The sequence below is a fragment of the Chenopodium album genome, chromosome 8 (genome assembly GCF_948465745.1).
Source record: "Chenopodium album chromosome 8, dcCheAlbu1.1, whole genome shotgun sequence".
Lineage (NCBI taxonomy): Eukaryota > Viridiplantae > Streptophyta > Magnoliopsida > Caryophyllales > Amaranthaceae > Chenopodium > Chenopodium album.
In genome coordinates this window covers 71,610,081-71,635,890 of record NC_137841.1, presented here as the reverse complement: position 1 = coordinate 71,635,890, position 25,810 = coordinate 71,610,081, and the positions used below count along the sequence as shown (strand labels likewise).

At 36.8% G+C, this 25,810-nt stretch overlaps 1 protein-coding gene across 1 annotated transcript; it reads left to right on the top strand.

Annotated features, from left to right (window-relative positions):
* Positions 1-377: 377 nt before the first annotated feature.
* Positions 378-3,717, top strand: LOC145642238 (putative receptor-like protein kinase At5g39000). The gene is made up of 2 exons (XM_081693348.1): positions 378-1,694; positions 1,971-3,717. The coding sequence occupies exons 1-2, from the start codon at positions 505-507 to the stop codon at positions 3,505-3,507; spliced, it is 2,727 nt and encodes a 908-aa protein (XP_081549474.1). The 5' UTR covers positions 378-504; the 3' UTR covers positions 3,508-3,717.
* The last annotated feature ends 22,093 nt before the right edge of the window (positions 3,718-25,810 follow it).

Here is a 25,810-nt window from a genome sequence, read left to right as displayed (position 1 = left end):
GGAACAATCTTAGAATTTTCTTAGGGTTTCCTTGTGTTATAAAAGGACCCTTTAGTTGATCAATTAGATTATACCTTTCGAGCCATTAGATTTAAAACTCCTTGTATTATTCTCTTGTTTCTTTCTCCATTATAGTGAAAAAGCTCTCGAATCTCCCACCCATGGATGTAGGTCTATTTTGACCGAACCACGTAAATCCTTGTGTTTTTTGTTTATCTTTTTTATTGCTTTTCTCGTTCTTAATTTCATTGACTTGTTCCGCATTAATCAAACACAATTACACCCTAAATTCCTAACAGTAGTATTGGATGAAAAGTACCGTAGACTTTTATTTGTATTATGGTCAACTAATGTGCCAAATCCTCTAACGTTCTTGAACCTTCATCTGCCCTCATTACAGGTTCCCTCTCTCACTCTCTCATGCCGTTTCTTTCTTTTACTGTTAACCCAATGATACAAAAACTCAATTATACATTAAAAAAAAAATAAAAAATAAAAAAAATCATGCTTCCCTTTATCCTTATACTATTTGTTCCCTTTACCTCATTTGCCATGATGAGTAATACTGATCACTTGATAGCCTGCGGCATCTCCAAGTCGACCACAGCCACCTCAGAAGACGGAAGAACCTGGAAGAGCGATAACGACCCCATCTTTGCTCCGCTAAATATTAACAATATCTCCTCCGCTGTTGTCAATAGAGGATCCAATACCGTTCCTTTCACAAGTGCCCGAATATTTACTTCCCCTGTAACCTACTTGTTCCCGGTAAACCCGGGTCCCAAATTTCTCCGCCTTTATTTCACCACCACCGCGACTTCTTACGAATACAATACCACCACCACCATTCCCAGCTCTGAGTTCTTCTTATCCGTCGAAGCCAACGGTCTTACTCTCTTACACAACTTTAGTGCTTTCCTCAATTCCCAAGACCAAAGTTGGCCCTATGAATACCATATTACCATAAGAAAAGGTAAAACTCTCAACCTGACCTTCTCAACCACCTCATATGGTTTTATTAACGGTATCGAGATCACCCCGGTACCTGAGGGCCTTTATTTAAACTCAACTCGATCTCCGCCTCCAGCTTATGTCCCCAGGTTGACGGGTGTCTATCCCTTCCAACAAGACCTGATCGCGTTCCAGATAGTTCACCGGATTAATGTTGGAGGATCTTCCATTATTTCGGTAAAGGACTCTGGAGGACTTGGGCGCACCTGGCTTGCAGATGATAGTTACATTGTTGGAGATTTCACTGGTCAAACGGTATATCCAAATCAGTCCGTGAGTTTGCCGTTCGGATTTGGGGTGGAATACTCCCCAGAAGTGCCATCCTACGTGGCACCAAATCTAGTGTACAGTACAGTGAGGATGATGGGATTGAATTACCCTCAGAGCCTAACCAAGAACTTGACTTGGCAATTCGACGTTGATCCCGGGTTTGATTATATGGTAAGGCTTCATTTTTGTGAGTTAGATCGTAGGGTGAATAGATCTCAAGAAAGGGTGTTTTATGTATACATTAATAATCAAACCGCTGATATCGTTGATGTTTGGGATATGAGTGGTGGAAGTAAGAAAGCCATGTTCCGGGATTATGTTGTTACCTTCGGTGGAACTACTAGTACTGGTATTAAAGTTCCTATTTGGCTTGCCGTCCATCCGAAAAAGGATACTACCGATTTTGATTTCAGGTCAGTTGTAAATTTCTACTCTCTATTTTTTAAATACACGAATATATACATTTCACAAGGCATAACTTTAATATTAATTAGGTTAGTCCCGTGTGATGTACGATTTTAGCAATTATTTTAACTTATTATTATAATTATTTTATGGTGAATGAACATGGCCTTAATGAAAATTTGTGATAAAATCAATTAAGAGTTTCAATCAACGAAAACGCAATACAGTATAGCCATACTTCAACAAGTATTAATGGCCCTAACAAAAAAATTTTTATTTTGCAGTTTGATCGATGCGTTTCTAAATGGAGTGGAAATTTTGAAGTTGAATTCATCCAATGGAAATTTTGCAGTACCTAACCCACCCTTATCAGTGGGTCTTACCCCTCCTCCAGTCCATACCCCAAGCTCGAAACACCATCATACCCTCCCAATTATCTTAGGTGCAATCGGGTTGGCTTCCTTCTTCTTAATTGCTTGTCTAATAGTCTATAAATGGAGAGCAAACAAGATCCTTAGAAATGTAAACATGGACACAAACACCGAAAGCAAGGATAAATGGGCCCCAATTTCATTTGATTTGGGGTCTGCAACCACAAGCACCATGAGTACATCCTTGCCGTCTGATCTTTGTCGCCATTTCACGTTCATTCAGATCAGAGTTGCCACCCGTGATTTCGATGAGAACTTGGTCATAGGCAGGGGTGGCTTCGGAAAGGTCTATAAGGGTTCTATAGATGGTGGAGCTACCAAAGTGGCTATCAAACGACTTAACTCTACATCTAAACAAGGGGTTCGAGAGTTTCAAACTGAGATCGAGATGCTCTCAAGACTACGCCACGTACATTTGGTGTCCTTGATAGGGTATTGTGAGGACGAGGGCGAAATGATCCTTGTTTACGAGTATATGCCACGTGGCACCCTTCGAGATCATTTGTTCTACAAAACTCCAGGTAAAATTGACAACATTGACAACAATCCACTATCATGGAAGCAACGCCTTATGATTTGTCTAGGATCAGCTCGCGGCCTACACTATCTTCACGCAGGTGCAAAACAACTTATCATCCACCGCGATGTCAAGTCTACCAACATCCTCCTTGATGACAAGTGGACGGCCAAAGTCTCCGACTTTGGCCTCTCCAAGGTCGGACCTGACCAAACTGAGGCCGGTGCTACTTATGTTAGCACCGCAGTCAAAGGGAGTGCAGGGTACTTAGATCCTGAATACTTTCGACGTCACCAATTGACTGAGAAGTCCGATGTGTACTCCTTTGGAGTAGTCTTATTCGAAGTTTTATGTGCTCGAGCTGCAGTGAACCCAAACCTTCCTAGAGAACAAGCAAATTTAGCAGTATGGGCACAAAGTCACTACAAAAAAGGAACCCTCCATACTATTGTAGACCCGAACCTTACGGGGCAGATTGCACCCGAGAGTCTAAGGAAGTTCGGTGAGATAGCTAACATGTGTGTTCGTGATCGAGGGATCGAGCGTCCCTCGATGGGAGACGTAGTGTGGGGGTTAGAGTTTGCGTTACAACTTCAAGAAACTGCCGAGGATAATAACATTGCAAATGGTACACCGGATGAAAGTTTCGATCTAAGTAGTAGTTATCTAAGTGCTGTTGATGTTGGTTTTACAGATATTGATATAACAACAAACTCGGGAGAAAACTTTTCTCAAAGTAGTGTTGTCGAAGGTACTTCAAAGAAGTTAATGGACAGTAACAGTAAATCTACGACGAGTTCATCTTCGGATTATCTAGCTGATTCCAAACCTGGTTCAGTCTTTTCTGAGATCACTCATCCGACAGCAAGATGAATCTGTTCCTTCTTTTTTTACAAGAAATTATTTACTTCATATATCACTGTAACAACTTTCATGTAATTTTTAATTTTTGTTGTTTAGCCTTCTTTTTGTATACTTGCAAGAGATACTGAAATACACCATCACTATAAAATCACTTCTTATTATGTGAAAATATCAATAGCTATACTCCGTATAAGTGAAATTGAATTTTGTTGGCCAAAACCTTTCTAAGATTTTTATTTTTATTATCTTACTTGAGCTTATATATTTAAAAATAGGAAAATGTTATACATAGCCCTTAGGGCTACATATAAACATTAAATTTACACTTGAAAATCATAAAAAGTTAAAAAATCATTAAAATATAAACCCTAATAACACTAATTTACACGTATTTTTGTCATAAATTCCTAATTTTATACAATTTCTAAAAGTATATTCAATGCTTATATATAACCCTTAAAAATAATTGTATGTTTACAAACAAGGACTTTAAAAAGTAAAAGTATAAAAGTTGAAAAGTATGAAATGAAGAAAAGTAAAAGAAGGGTACCAAGAATTATTAGAACTAGACAAACAAAGCAAAGACATACAAATAAAAGAGACAAGCAAATTTAAGAATTGTCCAACAAGTGGCTCAATAAATACAGCGATTGATCGATAGTGAGAGTGATGAATTGAAAGGGCGTTTTAAATTATTATTACGAGTCAAGAGTCAAGATCACGAGCCCATACAATTAGCCAGCTTTATGGTATAATAATATTACTTTTTCTTGTCATTTCCATTCATATAAATAATGGTCCTCTAGTTAGATATTTATCAAGAGTACGTTAAGTGGTGGATAGCAAATTCCATGCAAATGTTGAATTTTCTTCCTTACAGTACAACATTGTGGCATTGAATTGATTGATTATAACGTATAGTGATTGTACAATTTGCACAAAATTAAAGTGATCATGTAATTGACTTGAATAGTCAATGGTCGTCGTGGTCGTACTTGGTAAGTTTAAACATTAAATTGTATGCCATATTGAACAAGACAAATATTCATTAACTTGTACGACTGGAGCTATGCTATGGACCAATACAATTTTCATGAAAATGTTACATTGCATGTGAGTTGTTATATTGGAGAAGATGGAAGGAATCAATGAACTTCAATTCGTGTAGAGTATGACCACTAAGTAAATTGGTAGAACGTCTTTTACCCATAAGATATGTGACGTTATATGTTAACAAAATACGGTAAAGTATGACTACAACCGAGTATGCATGCATGTGATCCATCTGATCTCTTCTAACTGTAATATTATTATAGGTGACTTTTCCATCATAGCTCAAGTGGTCCGGCTGAAAAAGTTTTAGGGTTTCCACTTGGGCTTTTATAGTTAGCATATTTCTACAGCCCATATACATAAAATAACCGGACTCGGATCGGACTCTTCACGGATCGGACTCTTTACAGGGTCCGAATCCGATCTGAATTCTATTAGGACTCACACTTTTTTATCGGATTCGAATTTGGATTTTTTCTATTTCGGATTCGGATCGAATTTTTTCCTTCGGATCGAATTGGACTCGAATCGAACCCGGATTAAATTGCCATCCCTACTCACCCCAATCTTATGGTTCTCTAAACACCAAAAAACAACTTAGAGCCATTTTTAAATGATAACATCCATCAAATATTATACAATTAATAATATCATCCACACAATAAATAATATCATCCAACCAATTAATCACATCAAATAAACAGTTGGATAATATCATCCGAAGTAAAAAAATGTGCTTGCCTCACACAATAGTTTGTATTTTGATTATGCAATGTTTATTACCTACAATTTAATGAATAACTTTTGTGTACATCCGATGTATAGTAATTTACTGTGTATTGGGGGCCACTTTTTATTAAATTTAGGGTCACTTTTACAATTTTTTTTAGTAACTTTTGTTAACAATGCATAAATACTTTGTAACTTTTATTTATGTTAGGGTAACTTTTATTCATATTAGGGTAACTTTTACTCAATTTAGGGATAACTCTATAACGGATTACAATATTTATTGTACATCCGATTTATTTAAAAATTTGTCCAATTTAATTATGATAACGATATATAGAGAAAATTACGCCTGGAGTGGTTGGAAATAGAAAAACAAATTAATGATAACCATGTGAAGTGCATTGAGGTGAAGAGAATTGTTTCAATTTTCTTCTTTTTTTTTAGTATATGGAGTAGTCTTATGGAAAAGTTATCAACCACAGAGAGAAGTATTCCAAAAGTATGGGGTTATAACAGAAAATGTTGTCTAAGCTGAACATATTGATGAGAAAAAAAAATATAGTGCCCATTGAATATAGTGGCCACAATATTTGTATAGCCATTGAATATCCTTTCAACAATGTATTATTTTAATACTGTAATTTTTTTCGGCAAAGATAACTAAGGATAAATTTAGGGGAAAAAATTACCATGATTCAAGGAAAGTTGGAAACTATTTTTTCCCCCTAAAAAAAAAAAATTTACTTTTTGAAACCACTACAACGTAAGTTTCAATTTTTATTTGCAAAAAAAAAAAAAAAAATTTTTGGGGTAAATAATTGTACAGTATCTTTTTTGGCTAATTAGTTTCTTCAAACTTGAGATAAAAAAGGATAAATATATTTTGTTAAAAATATTCCAAAAAATCACTCTATGTTTCAAAAAAAAAAAAAAAGAAAGTAAGTTTACCTAAAATCATGACTCTAAAGTCTGAAACGTCCTGTTCACTTTTTTTTTTTTTTTTTTTTGTTACTTTAGTAGTTTTTTTTTTTTTTTACATAATTTTAATTTTTTTTTTTAAATAAAACAATATTATTCATCTTCAACCTATACTCATCTTCAACCTTTATTCAACTTTAATATTTAACAATGGCGGATTGATATTAAAAAAAAAAATCCAATTGCAGATGAATTTGAAATTATATCAAACTCAAGCACAATATAATTTTGACTAATACTGAAACAATTATTATTCGAATCATTAAATAAATTACTTTAACTTGAAAAGGGTGGGGGTGAAGAGACTACAATAAGAGATTATTAACGAAGTTTTCCATTGATTTTGTACTCCATGAATTAAGGGAAAAACGATTATATGAAGCTAAAATTTTGATTATATGATGATCAATGTAATTATGAAATTAAACAAAATATAAGAATTTAATTAATTTTTGAACCAGAAGAATGAATTTTGTAGGTTGAATATGGTGGTTTAAGATAATATAGGTTGAAGATGAATATAAGATATTTTTATTCAATTGTATAAAAGAAAAAAAAAAAAAAAAAAAGAGGTTTTGGGTTAGAGGTGTTTGGTAGGTAAAGGTGGTTTCGGGTGAGAGGCGGTTGGTGGTTGTGGGTTGAAGGTTTTTTGGGTGAGGCGGTTGGTGGTTGTGTGTTGAGGGTGATTCGGGTGAGAGCCGGTGGGTTGAGGTTGAAGGAGTTATGTCTTCGATAAGTGCAATTACTAGATATATCAAGGATCACTATTATGGAGATAATAAGTTCGTTCTCTTGGGGCGTCATCATCTGTTGCTAGACTATGAGAGATGATCTTTGGGCTAGTAAAATAGCCCAAAGCCCGCTAGAATGGATCCTATGAGGTCACACACAAAGGTATTGGGTTAAGCAAGTAAGAGGCCCATTATTGGGCCTTATGAGTATTTAACTAATCATGAATAGGATTGGGCTAGTGTAGTTTGATTGGGATTAGGAATTGGGTTCGGTCATGGACTCTTATTTATGGATATGATCTATAAATAAGATCTGTGCCTAGGGTTGCATATAGAAGAGTCACAATCAACTTACAGTGAATTTTGAATCAAGGCAACTAAAATCCCAATTCCCTCATCTCTCTCTCACGGTACCCCTCTCCCCCCTTGGACTTGCGGCCGACCACCCTTGGTGGTGTTCGCGGTGGTTCGTGGTGGTTCGTGACTAGTTCGTTGCTCACACCTCTCCGTAGAAGGTCGATTGAAGAGTTCGATCGCGACTAACTAGCATTAGTGGAGGTCTTAACCTGTGCCTGTGGACCAAGTAGAGGAATCACGTTTGAGGTTCTTTGTCTCCCTTGTTCTTGCTCGATTGCTAGTGGAATCACGCTTCAAAGGTATAATTCTTACTCTTTATGTGTTATGCATGAGATCCTTGGTTAGGTGCTATATGAATATGATTCATGATTATTTCCGCTGCGTAGTACCTATAATCCCCTACAGTGGTATCAGTTAGCCTCTTGCAATTACATATATTGAGTATTAAACCTTTGTTAATCCACAATTTTAATTCAATTAGGAGGGAGAATAATTTAATTATGGGTCAATTATTATATTAAATGTGATTTAACAATATAGAATCATTAAAGTTGTTTAATTTGCTCCATATTAGCCCTAATTTGATTCGAAAATTGCCCTATGAAGTTCAAAAAATTCGAACCCCCCTTCCCCCTTAATATTTCGAAATTTTCGAAATCATTAACCCTAATTTGTGAAATTTGTGTTTTTGATTTTGATTTAATTCGAAAGTTTTATGTTTAAAGAATTTAATCTAATTGATTTCATGATAAGTTATGAATTTTTCATGATCAACCTATTTAATTTAAAAGTTAAATTGAATTGGGATTAAATTCATGAAGAACCCTAATTTTAAAATTGAATATGATTTAATTTTAAAATTGGATGGACCACACTAATTTTAATTTTAATTTTAATAAAATTATTTTGTTTTAAATTAAAAATAAAAAAAATAAAAAAAAAAAGGGAATTGAGGTGCGGCAGCCGCAGCTGGGTGGCGCGGCCACGGCGACTGCCGCACCGGTGGTGGTCTAGGAGGGAGGGCGGCTGGGCACGGGTCAGTCAAAGGGGCAACGCAACAGTGCACCACCTCGATAGGTGTGTTGCTGCTGCTGTTCGGGCGTCGCTGCAGGGGCAGCGCACACCGCAAGGTGTGCGGCCACCGTGGCCGGCTTCGGCTGGCCACACCACGGTGGCTGACGCGGGTTTTCAAAAAAAAAAAATTTATTTTATTTTATTTTGGATAAAATCAGTTTTCAAAATTAAAATTAAAAGATAAGTTTTGATTTTGAAAAGATAATTAACAAAATTAAAGTTGTTAATTTTGTTAAGATAGGATAATTATGGAGCAAAAGATTCTATTTGGATAATAATTGGTTAAATAATATGATTATCCCATAATTATTTTAGGATATTAATTGATTTAAAATATGTGATTGGCAAGTAATTAGGATAGAATCTCCTAAAAGTTAGGATAATCATGGAAGATAAATATGATTTATCTTCCATAATTAAAATAAGATTTGATTCTATCTCATACCTAAATTAAAATATATGATATTTTATAATTGGTCATGAATAATATATGATATTATCTAATTAATTAATTAATTAAAATATGAGATATTTTAGGAGCCATGTTTCTTTTACTTTGAACATTCGATGTTGTAGTTTAGGAAAGCATGATGAGTGATTTATTATATGGCATTTTATAATATATGATGTTATATATTGCTATATAGACTAGTATGGCCCATAGATTCTAAATACGATCTGCGCATCGTTTCGTATTTTTGTAATCTAAATACGGTCTGCGTACCGTTAAGTATTTTTGTAATTTATTTTATTTTATTTAAGTATGTAGTAGATAGAATAGAATAGAATTACAGGTTGCAGTTAATCCAAGAATCCATGGAGTGGAGGCCCAAAGGAGCAAGATGGATGAGATCCATGAAGATTCAAGTGGGAGCTTTTGCTTTATTAGTTTTTCTTAGGATTAAGGGGCCATACTATGTCATGTTTTAATTTATGCATTAGTAGATTATGCATGTTAGATCTTATTTATGTTGTTTGATGATGCGCTAGAGTTCACTAAATAATCACAACATAATAAATCTAGGTCCCAGCAATATTGAGGTAGCTTTTCCAATCAAAAACCCGATGAAACCTTTGATATTTATGATGGGTCATGCCAAAGCAGGGTGTCATATTATATCTTAGGGGAGTGGGGGTAAAACAAATTTTACACTTTTGATTGGTTATACTCAACAAGGTTACCTAAAGAGTTTAGAACCTTGAAGCTAAGGGTAATAATTAAACATGTGATGGTTAATTATTCAACCAAGAATTACAAAGAGTTGTAATCAGTAAAGAGTTTACTCACCTTGAAAATGTAATAGTTGATGGTAGGGCCAAAGTCCGGTCAATTATTGCACAAATAAAGGATCTTGGAATCATTCTATTCAATAGGGATCAATTAATATTGAATGAATGTTTTAAAGTTACCAGTATTATAATCGCTTATGGTACTTTAAAAGTTTATTAAACATAATTATTGAACTTTGCCTCGTTTGTTTTTTGTTTGTAGATGAATAACTTATACGACAACACAATTTTACCAATGAAACTTAACTTAAGGCTGAATCTCAGAAACTTCAGGGAATGGGAAAAGGAGTTGAGAAATGTTCTCACAAGCCATGGGCTTGAATCTCATTTATACATTCCTGTTGAGAGCAGATATACAGAAAATTATGGAGCTGAAAGGCATGCTGAAATTGTTTCAGCTGCAGAGAAAATCAGAGAGCTCATTTTAGAATCTATTCCAACTTTTTGGAAAAGAAGATTCAGGAACTATGAGCTAACCATATTGTACAAATGTCTTCGTGCTATCTGTCGAGGTGGCATAGGAGCACTAGGCAGTGGAGGCATAAATGATCAAAATGTAAGAGAGGTCGTTAACTCGATCCCTCAGATTTACTATTCCTGGACTGACAGTGTAAGGTATGAGGCTTACAATGTCCATTGTAAAATAATGGCTAAAAGACTCATGCCTGGTCAGTCAGTAAGGGCCCATGTAAGGGAATTGATTGAAATGTTCAATCAAATGGATGTCCTTGGGAAACCGATCGATGATGACTCTGCTCATGATATTATTTTGTTCTCACTCCATGATGGTTTTGACATTGTCAAGCTCACTCATAATGATGAGGGATCTTCGGTGACATTGATCAATCTGTTGCTTAACCATGCTGAGGAGTTCCTGAAGAGGAGAGGAAGCGAATGCTTCTTTTGTGGTAGTTGTCCATGCCATACACCAGGGTGTCCCCACTATACACCAGTGAAAACTGAAGGTAAAGAGTTACTTGATGTTTTTGTTGTAGAAATTAATCTTACTTCATCTTCCACTTGGGTATTTGATACCGGATGTGGTGCTCATATCGTTAACAACGTGCAGGGCTTGAAAGAAAGTAAGAAGTTGGCAAAAGGGGAAGTAACGCTTCGAGTAGGAAATGGAGCAAAAGTTGCTGCACTTGTGTAGGGAATAGTTTCAAGCCTTTAAAATCCCACTAGCTTGAACCCCACTGTGATCATACACTAAAGTACGGTGGCGTCCAAAAGGGAAGAAGATAGAGCAAAAGAGTCGCCAACAAGTTTTTAAGGAACTTGTAAACCGTTCACGAGGTGAAGGTTACACCCCTTAACGATCCAAGAGATCGTCAACTCCATAAGGTCATGAACCAAAATAGGGTTCGGGGATGATGGTACAAATCCAATCTAAAAGAGATTGAATCTGCCCTAATAATAGGCCTCTACTTTATTCTGATCGTGTTCATGTGCGCTTTCTAATTAACATGCAATCAATAGGATTAACCCTAAACCTGTTTAATCTATGTTGGTTGAATTTAATGCACAAATAAACTATTATTAGCGATCACTTGAATTTATAATCACATTAACCCTAAACAAGATTATTAATTATCTTATTAAGCGTGATTACAAGTACCAATTCCCTTTAAACATGCAATAAAGGTGATCAAGCAATAAAGAATAAGCATCAAGCAACATAATCAATAATAATCATGAAGAATAATAATAATCATATTATAAAATTATAACAATTATAATCACAATCATATTCATGTTAATATTAAAGCATAATAAAAATAGCAAGATCCTAGGCATGATACTAACAAGATTAATAACAAACCCTAGCATGTCACTAAGCAATAAAAATCAAATCTTTAACCCTAACATGATACTAACATGAATAAATATTAGGAAGAAAAAAGGAAGCATTGTCATATCATATTTAATATTACCCTAGACATGATACTAGGAATCATAATAACAACATAAACATGATATCTACATCATAAATCAATTAAAGTACTTACTTGGATGCCTCGTACCTCTTTCTAATAACAAAATACACGCGTTAGTAACTTCAAGGAAAATAATAATCAAAACAATTAAATTAAATAATTGAAAGAGAGATTTGGGACCAAACCCTCAGAAATTAAAACCCTTCACGTCTAGGGCGAAGGCAACTTCGAATATGGCTAGGTGTTTCTAGATCTTGTGAATGCGGAATTTTGTATGAAAAAGCAAGAAAGAATTGAAGAAAAGAAAATAATGCCAATGAATTAATATTATTGAAAATTGATGAATGAATGAATGATTTGAATGAAGATGAAGAGAATGAATTAAAAGAATTGATGAATGATTGATGCTTCTTGATGAATGAAAACGGAGTTTTTGATACGATATTTATAAAGAAAATCAGCCAAAAAAGATAATTTAACAAAACAGAGTTTGAAGATCACAAAAAAGCATTGGCGCCAACCCTGGCTAACTGGCGCCAGGCACCAGTGGCTAGCTCCAGGCGCCAATGGCTAGCGTCTGGCGCCAAGCCTGGTTCCAGGCGCCAAGGCCTGGGTTTGGACGCCAAACTGGATTTCAACGCGTTTTCGAAAATCTGATAAATTTCCCGTACTGGAAGATAAAATAATATAATTTCTTCGAAAATGCTATTTGATCTTAATTAAAACTCTGAAAAGTCATAATCGAATTAGGAATGAAAAGAACCTTCTAGAAGATTCTAGAAGACTAAAACCATTCCTAATTGTATTAGGAATGATAAATCATATTAGGCCCTCCCCTAGATCATTGGGCCGTACATAAAGCTCAAACCAGGCCCAGTTTAGTAAATTGGTCATAACTTCCTCAATATTCATCGAAATTGGGCTTATAATATATCGTTGGAAAGGTCTTTGCAAGCCCCATCCAACTACACCATTATTGGACCCATATCATGGACCAACCAAACTAGATTGGCTGTTTTCTTAAAATAAAGTTTTCCAAAACAGGGAGAAGAGAAAAGAAATAAAACTTCCCGCAACACTAGACCTTTCCACACTTTCGTTTCATTCGATTATGATTCGACGTGAAAGGCACTCATCACTGGGTTTGGTTTTGGGGAGACACAAATGGGTGTCTACAACTTGCTATTGGAAGCTATCATTTAAGACTTCCTTCTGGACTTATTTTGGTGCTTAATAACTGTTATTATGTACCAACAATAACTAAAAACATTATTTCAGTTCCTGTTTTAGATTCTGAAGGATTTTCATTTGAAATAAGAGACAAGTGTTGTTTTATTTCGAAAGAAAATATGTTATATGCCAACGCCAAATTAATTAATGGTTTGTATGTATTAGACTATACAACCCATGTCTACAATATTGATCATAAAAGGCAGAAAACAGATGGTTCAAACCCAACTTACCTATGGCATTGTAGGCTTGGTCACATAAACCAAAAGCGCATCCAGAAATTACATAAGGATGGACTTCTTTCTTCATTTGATTATGAATCATTTGAAAATTCTGAGTCATGCTTGCTTGGAAAAATGACTAAGTCACCCTTCACGGGTATAGGTGAAAGAGCTAGTGATCTTTTGGGACTCATACATACGGATGTGTGTGGACCAATGAGTTCAAAAGCAAGGGGTGGTTTTAACTACTTCATTACTTTTACTGATGATTTAAGTAGATATGGTTATGTCTACTTAATGAAGAACAAATCGGAATCCTTTGAAAAGTTCAAAGAATTCCAGAATGAGGTACAAAACCAACTTGGGAAGACGATTAAAGCATTGCGATCAGATCGTGGTGGTGAATATTTAACTCAAGAATTTGATGAACATCTGATTAATTGTGGAATACTTTCACAGTTAACTCCTCCAGGAACGCCACGGTTGAATGGTGTGTTAGAAAGGAGGAACAGGACTTTACTTGATATGGTGAGGTCCATGATGAGCTTTACTGATCTTCCCATATCGTTTTGGGGATATGCATTAGAAACAGCTGCCAGAGTACTAAACAGAAGCCTGTCCAAAGTAGTTGAGAAGACACCATATGAGGTATGGACTGGAAAAGTTCCAAGGTTGTCTTATCTCAAGATTTGGGGTTGTGAAGCCTATGTAAAACGTTTACAAGGTGATAAACTACAACCTAAATCAGACAAGTGTTTCTTTGTGGGCTATCCAAAAGAAACAAAAGGGTATTACTTCTACAATCGCGAAGATAACAAAGTGTTTGTTGCTCACGATGGTGTCTTTCTAGAAAAGAAATTCCTGTCTAGAAAGCCAAGTGGGAGTAAAGTGATTCTCGAAGAAATTCGAGACGAGCAACAAATGGATGTGGATAACACCACATCAGAGGCGAGGGCGCATGAATCGATTAATCATGCGTCGGAGCAAGCTAATTCGACTAGCAAGACTCCTATCGTCCCACTTGAACCTAGTTCTTGCGAAAATCTTCAAAGAGTTGGAGAGAATATTTCTATTGTTGCTCCTACCCCTCGTAGGTCTGCCAGAATCAGAACAAACAGTTTGTTGAGGTTTTGATAACTGAGGATTCTGAAATCTTCTTATTGGAGAATGAAGAACCCACAACCTACAAGCAAGCTTTGGCGAGCCCCAACTCAGATAAATGGCTTGAGGCCATGAAGTCCGAAATGGAATCAATGTCTGAAAATGAAGTGTGGACCCTAGTTGACTTGCCTGATGGGGTAAAACCTATTGGTTGCAAATGGGTTTACAAAATAAAAACAGACAAGGATGAAAATGCCTACATCCATAAAGGAAGACTGGTTGCGAAAGGATACAGACAAATTCATGGTATTGACTATGATGAGACCTTTTCCCCAGTAGCCATGCTTAAGTCCATTCGGATACTTCTAGCGATTGCTGCATTTTTCGATTACGAAATTTGGCAGATGGATGTCAAAACCGCCTTCTTGAATGGGTTCTTGACGGAGGAAGTGTATATGACACAACCTGAGGGTTTTGAGGATCCAGAAAATCCTAGTAAGGTATGCAAACTTCAGAAATCCATTTAAGGATTGAAGCAAGCATCCAGGAGTTGGAATCTTCGTTTTGATGAAGCAATCAAACAGTTTGATTTTCTCAAAAGTGAAGAGGAACCTTGTGTATACAAGAAGTCTAGTGGGAGCAGCATAGTTTTCCTAGTCTTGTATGTAGATGACATACTACTCATGGGAAATGACATACCAATGCTTGAGTCAATCAAGGAATGGTTGAAGAGTTGTTTTTCCATGAAGGACTTAGGTAACGCCGAGTACATTTTGGGAATCAAGATCCATCGAGACAGGTCTCGAAGGATGATTGGACTAAGTCAAGAGACTTATATTGATAAGGTTCTTGACAGGTTTGAGATGACAAACTCCAAGAGAGGATTTCTCCCCATGTCTCATGGCATTACGCTCAGTAAATCTCAATGTCCGGTTATGCCGGATGAGATGAGACGTATGGCTATCACTCCTTATGCTTCTGCAATAGGATCGATAATGTATGCCATGATTTGTACGAGGCCGGATGTTGCATTTGCTCTGAGCATGTGTAGCAGGTTTCAGGCAAATCCAGGTGATGCACACTGGACAGCTGCCAAGAACATCCTTAAGTACTTGAGAAGGACGAAAGGAATGTTTCTAGTTTATGGTGGCGAAGATGAGTTGGTTGTCAAAGGTTATACGGATGCGAGTTTCCAAACGGACAGGGATGACTTTAGATCACAGTCTGGGTACATTTTCTGTCTGAATGGAGGAGCAGTGAGCTGGAAGAGTTCGAAGCAAAGCACTGTCACAGACTCTACAACAAAATCAGAATATTTGGCTGCGGTTGAGGCAGCCAAAGAAGCAGTTTGGATAAAGAAGTTCCTAACTGAGCTGGATATCGTACCAAGTGCTCAAAATGGAATTGAATTGTATTGTGACAACAATGGCACCATTGCTCAATCAAAGGAGCCTAGGTCACATTTCAAATCCAAACATGTAGAGAGGAAGTATCACCTCATTCGAGAAATCGTTAACAGAGGAGATGTGAAGATGTGCAAAGTTCATACGGATGAGAATATCGCTGATCCTCTTACCAAACCCCTTCCACTACCTAAGCATGAGAAACATGCTAGTGAAGCTTGATTGAAGCAAATGATGTAATTAGAAGTTGTATTTATTTTGGAGAAAAATAAGTTACATATGTAATACACTCATTTGCAGAATTATGTTTAATTAGAAATTTTATTATTTATCTTATTTAATGATGGTTTTCAATATTAAATAAAATGTCCAAAATAATTATGGATTGATGGGCTCATCAGGTTGATGACCTGGTGAATGAAACCCCACAGGTGAACAAAATCCATGTATTATTTAATTTCCTAGTTCAGAATCATTAAATTGGACATAAATGATTTCTAATAATGGACTAGCATGTAAGATTGATTGGATCGCGCAGTTTCATGGGTTATAGGAGCATAGTGAGGCTCGGTCAATCACATGGATATGCATGAATGACGCATGATCGAACTATAGACCTACTTTGAAGTTCAAGTATAGAACTTCCGGATATATTAGTGGATTCCTTTGACATGAGTGGAACATTGATTTCACTCAATGGATGTTATGGTTGTGGTACACTCAAACGTCTGCCCGTAACTGGAGATTATAAAGGGTGTTTCCCGGTTATTTCTGAAATTGAGTGGGAGCTTTGGTTGCCACAAGATTGGATTGAGTCTACCTATTTAATTAGGAATGTGTCTTGGCCCCTTGAAGAGGGAGAATTCAGAAAATGCATGGTTGTGCTCAAATGGATTACACAGTAATCATTTGTTTTGTAATTCTCACTCAGTTTTCAAGAAAAGATTTGTGGACTAATATGATCACGACATGAGATGCAATCATATTATCAAATCGGCACACATTGACTTAAGGAATTTGAATATTGCGCACTTGTCTCAGACAAGTGGGAGATTGAAGGAGTTATGTCTTCGATAAGTGCAATTACTAGATATATTAAGGATCACTATTATGGAGATAATAAGTTCGTTCTCTTGGGGCGTCATCATCTGTTGCTAGACTATGAGAGATGATCTTTGGGCTAGTAAAATAGCCCAAAGCCCGCTAGAATGGATCCTATGAGGTCACACACAAAGGTATTGGGTTAAGCAAGTAAGAGGCCCATTATTGGGCCTTATGAGTATTTAACTAAGCATAAATAGGATTGGGCTAGTGTAGTTTGATTGGGATTAGGAATTGGGTTTGGTCATGGACTCTTATTTATGGATATGATCTATAAATAAGATCTGTGCCTAGGGTTGCATATAGAAGAGTCACAATCAACTTACAGTGAATTGTGAATCAAGGCAACTAAAATCCCAATTCCCTCAGCTCTCTCTCTCTCACGGCACCCCTCTCCCCCCCTTGGACTTGCGGCCGACCACCCCTGGTGGTGTTCGCGGTGGTTTGTGGTGGTTCGTGACTAGTTCGTTGCTCACACCTCTCCGTAGAAGGTCGATTGAAGAGTTCGATCGCGACTAACTAGCATTAGTGGAGGTCTTAACCTGTGCCTATGGACCAAGTAGAGGAATCACGTTTGAGGTTCTTTGTCTCCCTTGTTCTTGCTCGATTGCTAGTGGAATCACGCTTCAAAGGTATAATTCTTACTCTTTATGTGTTATGCATGAGATCCTTGGTTAGGTGCTATATGAATATGATTCATGATTATTTCCGCTGCGTAGTACCTATAATCCCCTACAGAGGTGAAGTAGCAGTGGTGGCTGTTAGGGTGGGCGACGATGGTGGGTCAGTGTTGTTTAGGGTGGTGGTGGTGGATTAGGTGGGAAGTGATGGTGGTGTGTAGTAGCGTTGGGTACAGTTGGTTTGGGTGGTGGGATCGCTGGCTGCGGATTACAGGATGTAGGTGGGTTTTTTTTTTTTTTTTTTTTTAACTTTTTAGCAACCGCCTTTGGCCGTCGCTAATTCTCAAATTTGCAATTGCTTATAAAAAGGGTCGTAAAATTTAATTTTTGCGACCGTTTACCTAACGGTCGTTGAAATATTAAAAACGGTCGCAAAAAATCGGCGACCGTCAAACGACCGTAATTATTGTTTTCTGCGACCATGTAAATAACGACCACCACGTTACGACCGTTGACGACCGCAATTATTTTCAACGACCGTTTTTGCTATTTTCAACGACCGTCAGAGGCAGTCGCAATATGGCCGAATTTTAGTTATGATATATAATCACTATTTGTTGTCATTAATGCTCATGGTAGACTTGAGTTAATGGAATCGGTGCAAGTTGTAAATCGGTAAATTGACCGTTTAAAGGCAAATTGGATGGTTCCTCCCACCCAATTAGACTCCCGGAGCATATTAGTGACCACGGTAAACATTTCGGCAATTTTTATTTCCGGGCGAAAAAAAGTTCAAAATTTCCAAACTTGAAGTCTAATATCCACGTATTTTGCGAAATTTTGGAGGTTTCGGGGCCCTGCGTCAAAAAGTATTGAAATTCTAGGAAATACAACTCGGGGTCATATAATGACATTTGGAACCATATACGATCATTATATGTTGTCATAAATGTTAGTTCGTGGTTGGCTTGACTTAATGAAATCAGTGCAAGTTGTAAACCGGTAAATTGGTCGTTTAAAGTAGGGGTGGCAATCGGGGTCGGGTTGGATCATTTCGGGTTCGGGTCATTTCGGTTTAGGGTCAAAAACCCCTGACCTGAACCTGCCCCATTTAATTTTTCGAGTCATAAATCCTAACCCTAACCTGATTTATTCGGGTTCGGGTCAACCTGATTTCCACCCAACCAATTTGGCGCCCATAGGTTATTAGGGACCATGGTAAACATTTCGGAATTTTTTATTTCCGGGCGAAAATAAGTATAAAAAATTCCAAAATTGAAGGCTAATTTCCACACTTTTAGAGTAATTTTGGAGGTTTCGGGGCCCGGTGTCGAAACCCTTAAGAATTATGGGATACATCTCGAGGTCATATAAGCCGTTTGGAACCCTATATAATCATTATATGTTGTCGTAAATGTTCGTGGTAGGCTTGAGTTAATGAAATCGGTGCAAGTTGTAAACCAGTAAATTTGTCGTTTAAAGGAAAATTGGATGGTTCCACCCATCCAATTGGCCTTCCGAAGGGTATTAGGGATCATGGTAAAAATTTCGGCAATTTTTATTTCCGGGCGAAAAAAGTCAAATAATTCCAAAATTGAGGGCTTATATCCACGCTTTTTGAGAATTTTTTGAAGTTGGGTACGATGTCGAAAAACCTTGAGATTTTAGGGAATACATCTTGGGGTCATATAATTCAATTTAGAACCATATATGATCATTATATGTTGTCATAATTGTTCGTGATAGGCTTGAGTTAATGAAATCGATGCAAGTTGTAAATCGGTAAATTGGTCGTTTAAAGGCGAATTGGATGGTTCCACCCACCCAATTATTGGACTCCCGGAGTGTATTAGTGACCATGGTAAACATTTCGGCAATTTTTATTTACGAGCGAAAAAAAGTCAATAAATTCAAATTTTGAAGGCTAGTATCCATGCTTTTTGAGAAATTTTGGAGTCTTCGAGGACTGGTGTCTAAAAGTCTCGAAATTCTAGGGAATACATCTTGGGGTCATATAATGTCGTTTGGAACCATATATGATCATTATTTGTTGTCATAAATGTTCGTTGTAGGCTTGAGTTAATGAAATCAGTGCAAGTTGTAAACTGGTAAATTGGTCGTTTAAAGGCAAATTGGATGGTTCCACCCACCCAATTGAAACCCCAGAGGGTATTAGGGATCATGGTAAAAATTTCGACAATTTTTATTTTCGGGCGAAAAAAGTCAAAAAATTACTAAATTGAAGGTTAATATCCACGCTTTTTCACTATTAGAAAAAGGCCCATTTCTAACGGAAAAATTTCGTCGAAAACACCTTGAAATCCGTCGGAAAAGGTGTTTCTAACGGAATTCCGTCGAAAATGGTTGTCGGAAAAGCGTTCGTAGGAAAAATGACCTTTTCCGACGAAATTTCCATCGGAAACACTATTCCAACGGAATTTTCCGTCGTGAGTCAGTTCTGGCACCGGCAAAATCCGTCGAAAATTTCCGACGGAATTTAGAATTCGGTCGAAAATTTCCGACAGAAATTCCGTCGAAAAACAATTTCAAGAAATAAAAAAAAATACGCCGCGCCACCACCGGCATGGCGTATCACCACCTCCAACCACCCAAAACACCCCTGTCAACCCCAACCACACCCACTTCCTAACCCTAACCTATCCACAGCACCAACCCCACCCATACCTAGATCCACAGCACCACCACCACAACCACCCTAACCTATCCACAGCACCACCACCACCTTACCCTCACCCTGACCGAACTCTAACCAAAACCCCACCCTCACCCATACCCAGATCCACCCACCTAAACACCCAAATCCTAACCCAGACCGAACCCGACCCCACCTAAGCCCAGATCTCACAGCCACCACAAACCACTGCAAATGCTAAACGCACGCACATCAACCACACCCACCACCACCACCGAAATCCATATTTTAAAAAAAATAAAAAATAATAATCGGAAACAAAAATCGAAAAATTAAAACATAAAACATACCTGAAATTGAAATATGCTTCGAATTTCACCACGGAAACAGTTTAACAAGGCCAAATTCGGCCATGAAAAGTCTAGATCTAAACTTTTCATGGCCGAATTTGGCCTAAAAAACCTTTCAAGTAGTTAACCTTTGTTGTTGTTGATGTCGGTGGTTAATTGTTGTTGATGTCGTTGGTGTGTTGTTGATGACGGTGGTGTTTTGTTGTTGATGTCGTGGTGTGGTGGTCGAAAGAGGGGAAAGTACAGGAGAACGAGAGGAGAGAGAACAGAGAGAAGAGGAAAGACAGAGAGAGGAGGAGAGGAGATCGAGAGAAGAAGATAAGAGGGAGAAGAGAGAGGAGAACGAGAGGAGAGAGAAGCAGAGGAGAGAGAGTGAGAGGAACATAAATGGAGAAGAGAGAGAGTGGAGAGGAGAAGAGAAAAGAGGCGGGTTGGCTTCTGAAGTTCGTTTAGGGTTTCGTAGCGGAAATGTTTTTTTTAAAAAAAAGAAATTATGTTCCGACGGAATATTTCGTCGGAAACTTCCGACGGACTATAAATCCGTCGGAAAAGGTAATTTCCGACGGAAAATACAAAAATTCCGACGAATATTTATTCCGTCTGAAATTTTCGACGGAATCGATGAATTCGTCGAAAATTTCCGACGAAAAAAAAATCCGTCGTAAATTTCCCTTTTTTCGACGGAATATTGGGTCCGTCGGAAGCAGTCCGTTGGAATTCAGCTATTTTCTAGTAGTGTTTGAAAACTATCGAAGGTTTTAGGGCCATGTGTCGAAAAGAAATGAGATTTTATTAGATACATCTCGGGGTCATTTAATGATATTTGAAACCATAAATGACCATTATATGCTGTCATAAATGTTCGTGGTAGGCTTGAGTTTATGAAATAAGTGCAAGTTAGAAACTGGTAAATTGGCCGTTTAATTGCAAATTGGATGGTTCCAACCACCTAATTGGACTACCAGAGGGTATTAGGAACCATGGTAAATATTTCTGCAATTTTTATTTTCGAGCGAAAAAAAGTTAAAAAATTCCAAAATAGAAGGCTAATATCCACGCTATTTGAAATTTTTTAAAGGTTTCGGGGCCCGGTGTCGAAAAGGTTTGAGATTTTAAAGGACACATCTCAGGGTCATATAATACTGTTTTAAACCATAAATGATCATCATTATATGTTGTCATAAATGTTTGTGGTAGATAGGCTTGAGTTAATGAAATCAGTACAAGTTGTAAACCGGTAAATTCACCATTAAAAGGCAAATTGGATGGTTCTACCCACCTAATTGGACTTTTGGAGGCTGGGTATTAGTGACCATGGTAAACATTTTGGGAATTTTTATTTACGGGAAAAAAAAGTCAAAAAATTCCAAAATTGAAGGCTTATATCCACGCTTTAATTTTGAGAAATTTTTGAGATTGGCCTGGGTACGGTGTCGAAAAAACTTGAAATATTAGGGAATACATCTCGGGGTCATGTAATGCCGTTTGGAAACATATATGATCATTATATGTTGTCATAAATGTTCGTGGTAGGCTTGAGTTAATGAAATCGGTGCAAGTTGTAAATTGGTAAATTGGTCGTTTAAAAGCAAATTAAATGGTTCCACCCACCCAATTGGAACTCCAGAGGATATTAGGGATCATGGTAAACATTTCAGCAATTTTTATTTCCAGGCAAAAAAAAAAAAGTCAAAAAATTCTTAAATTGAAGGTTAATATCCATGTTTTTTGAGAACTTTCGAAGATTTTAGGGCCATGTGTCGAAAAGAAATGAGATTTTATAATATACATCTCGGGGTCATATAATGACGTTTGAAACCATAAATGACCATTATATGTTGTCATAAATGTGCGTGGTAGGCTCGAGTTTATGAAATAAGTGCAAGTTGGAAACCGGTAAATTGGTTGTTTAATTGCAAATTGGATGGTTCCACCCACCTAATTGGACTATCGGAGGGTATTAGGAAACATGGTATAAGTTTCTGCAATTTCTATTTTCAAGCAAAAAAAAAGTAAAAAATTCAAAAATTGAAGGCTAATATCAACACTTTTTGAAATTTTTTTGAGGTTTCGGGGCCCGGTGTCGAAAAGATTTAAGATTTTAGAGGACACATCTCGGGGCCATATAATACTGTTCTAAACCATAAATGATCTTTATATATTGTCATAAATGTTTGTGGTAGGCTTGTGTTAATGAAATCGATGCAAGTTGTAAATCAGTAAATTCACTATTAAAAGGAAAATTGGATGGTTCTACCCACCTAATTGAACTCCCGGAGGGTACTAGGGACCATGGTTTACATTTCGGCAATTTTAATTTACAGGCAAAAAAAAGTCAAAAAATTCCAAAATTGAAGGCTTATATCCACGTTTTTGAGACATTTTTGAGATTGGATACGGTGTCAAAAAACCTTGAGATTTTAGGGAATACATCTCGGAGTCCTATAATGCCGTTTGGAAACGTATATGATCATTATATGTTGTCATAAATGTTCATGGTAGGCTTGAGTTAATTAATGAAATCGGTGCAAGTTGTAAATCGGTAAATTGGCTGTTTAGAGGCAAATTGGATGGTTCCACCCACCCAATTGGACTCCCAAAGCGTATTACGGTATTAGTGACCATGGTAAACATTTTGGCAATTTTATTTACGGGCGGAAAAAAGTTAAAAAATTCTCAAATTGAAGACTAATATCCACGCGTTTTGAGAAATTTTTTAGGTTTTGGGGCTCAGTGTCGTAAAGCTTTAAGATTTTAAGGAATACATCTCTTGGTCATATAATACTGTTTTAAACCATAAATGATCATTGTATGTTGTCATAAATGTTCGTGGTAGGCTTGAGTTAATGAAATCAGTGAAAGTTGTGAACCGATAAATTCATCATTTAAAGCCAAATTGGATAGTTCCACCAACCTAATTGGACTCCCGGATTGTATTAGGGACCATGGTAAATATTTTGGCAATTTTTATTTACTGGTGAAAAAAGTAAAAAAAAAATTCAAAAATTTAAGTCTAATATTCAAGGTTATTGAGAAATTTTGGAGGTTTCTAGGCCCGGTATCGAAAATCCTTGAAATTTTAGGGGGATACATTTCGGGGTCATATAATGCCGTTTGGAACCATATATGATCATTATGTGTTGTCATAAATGTTCGTGGTAAGCTCGAGTTAATGAAATTAGTGCAAGTTGTAAACCGGTAAATTGGCTGTTTAAAGGCAAATTTGATGATTCCACCCAGCCAATTGGAATCCGGAGGGTATTATAGACCATGGTAAACATTTTGGCAATTTTATTTCCGAGCGAAAAAAGTCAAAAAATTCCAAAATTGATTAATCCATACATTTTGCGAAATTTTTAAGGTTTCGGGACTCGGTGTCGAAAAGTTTTTAAATTCCAAGGAATACATTTTAGTATCATATAATGTTGTTTGGTACCATATATGATTATTATATGTTGTCATAAATGTTCGTGGTAGGGTTGAGTTGATGAAATCGGTGCAAGTTATAAATCGGTAAATTTGTTGTTTAAAGGCAAATTGGATGGTTCCACCCACCCAATGGGACTCCTGGAATGTATTAGGGACCATGGTGAATATTTCGCCAATTTTTATTTTCGGACGAAAAAAGGTAAAAAAAATCCAAAATTGAAGGCTAATATCCACGCTTTTTGAGAAATTTTGAAAGTTTCGGGGTCAATTGTTGAAAAGCCTTAAGTTTTTAGGGAATACATATCGGGGTCATTTAATGCTGTTTAGAACCATATATCATTATATGTTGTCATAAATGTTCGTGGTAGGCTTGATATAATGAAATCGGTGCAAGTTGTAAATCGATAAATTTGTCGTTTAAAGGCATATTGGATGGTTCCACCTACCCAATTTGACTCCGGGAGGGTATTATGGACCATGGTAAACATTTTGGCTTTTTATTTTCGTGCGAAAAAATTCAAAAAAATTCCAAAATTGAAGGCTAATATCCATGCTTTAATATTTTTAGAAATTTCGAAGGTTTTAGAGTCCGGTGTTGAAAAGAAATGAGATTTTAGGGGATACATCTCGGGGTCATATAATTCCTTTTGGAACCATAAATGATCATTATATGTTGTCATAAATGTTCATGGTAGGCTTGAGTTAATGAAATCGATGCAAGTTGTAAATCGGTAAATTGGCCATTTAAAGGCAAATTAGATGGTTCCACCCACCCAATTGGACTCTCAGAGGGTATTAGAAGCCAAGGTAAACATTTCGACAATTTTTATTTCCGGGCAAAAAAAGTCAAAAAATTCCAAAATTGAAAGCTAATTCCATGCTTTTTGAGAAATTTTTGAGGTTTCGGGGCCATGTGTCGAAAAGGCTTGAGATTTTACAAGATACACCTCGGGGTCATATAATGCCATTTGGAACTGTAGACACCCATTTGTGTCTCCCCAAAACCAAACCCAGTGATGAGTACCTTTCGCGTCGAATCATAATCTAATGAAGTGAAAGTGTGGAAAGTCTGGTGTTGCGGATAGTTTTAATTTCTTTTCTCTTCTCTCTGTTTTTGAAAACTTATTTTAAGAAAACAGCCAATCCAGTTTGGTTAGTCCATGATATGGGTCCAATAGTAGTGTAGTTGGATGGGGCTTGCAAAGACCTTTCCAACGATATATTATAAGCCCAATTCCGATGAATATTGAGGAAGTTATGGCCAATTTACTAAACTGGGCCCGATTTGAGCCTTATGTACGGCCCAATGATCTAGGGGAGGGCCTAATATGATTTATCATTCCTAATGCAATTAGGAATGGTTTTAGTCTTCTAGATTCTTCTAGAAGGTTCTTTTCATTCCTAATTCAATTAGCATTGATAAATTGACTTTTTGTTGACTTTTCAGAGTTTTAATTAAAATCAAAAAGTGTTTTCGAGGAAAAGATACGATTTTATCCTCCAGTACGGCAAACTTATCTGATTTTAAAAAACGCGTCAAAAACAGGCCTGGCGCCTGACTCCAGGCATTGGCGCCTGGAACCAGGCCTGGCGCCTGGTGCTAGCCATTGGCGCCTAGCGCCAATAAGCTGGTGCTGGCGCCAGCTCTGTTTTGCGTGCGCCAAGTGCTCTGTTTTGATATTTTATCTTTTTGGCTGATTTCTCTATAAATAACGTATTAAAAACTCCGTTTTCATTCACCAATTCTCACGAATTTTAACCTACAATCAGTTTTCATTCGCAATCATTAATTCTCTAATTCTCTCTTAATCATTCATTAATTCTCATCAAGTTTTCTTGATTATTTCATCTCTCTCTCTTTCTTTTTCTAAACTTTGTTTTCACATACAAAATTCCGCATTCACAAGATCTAGACACACCTAGCCATATTCGAAGTTGCCTTCGCCCTAGACGTGAAAGGTTTAATTTCTGAGGGTTTGGTCCCAAATCTCTCTTTCAATTATTTAATTTAATTGTTTTGATTATTATTTTCCTTGAAGTTATTAACTTGTG

Excerpts from the sequence above, each read along its gene's own strand:
- LOC145642238 (XM_081693348.1), top strand. The coding sequence starts at position 505 with ATGCTTCCCTTTATCCTTATACTATTTGTTCCCTTTACCTCATTTGCC. Across the intron at positions 1,695-1,970 it reads ACTACCGATTTTGATTTCAG|TTTGATCGATGCGTTTCTAA; the intron begins GTCAGTTGTAAA and ends TTTATTTTGCAG.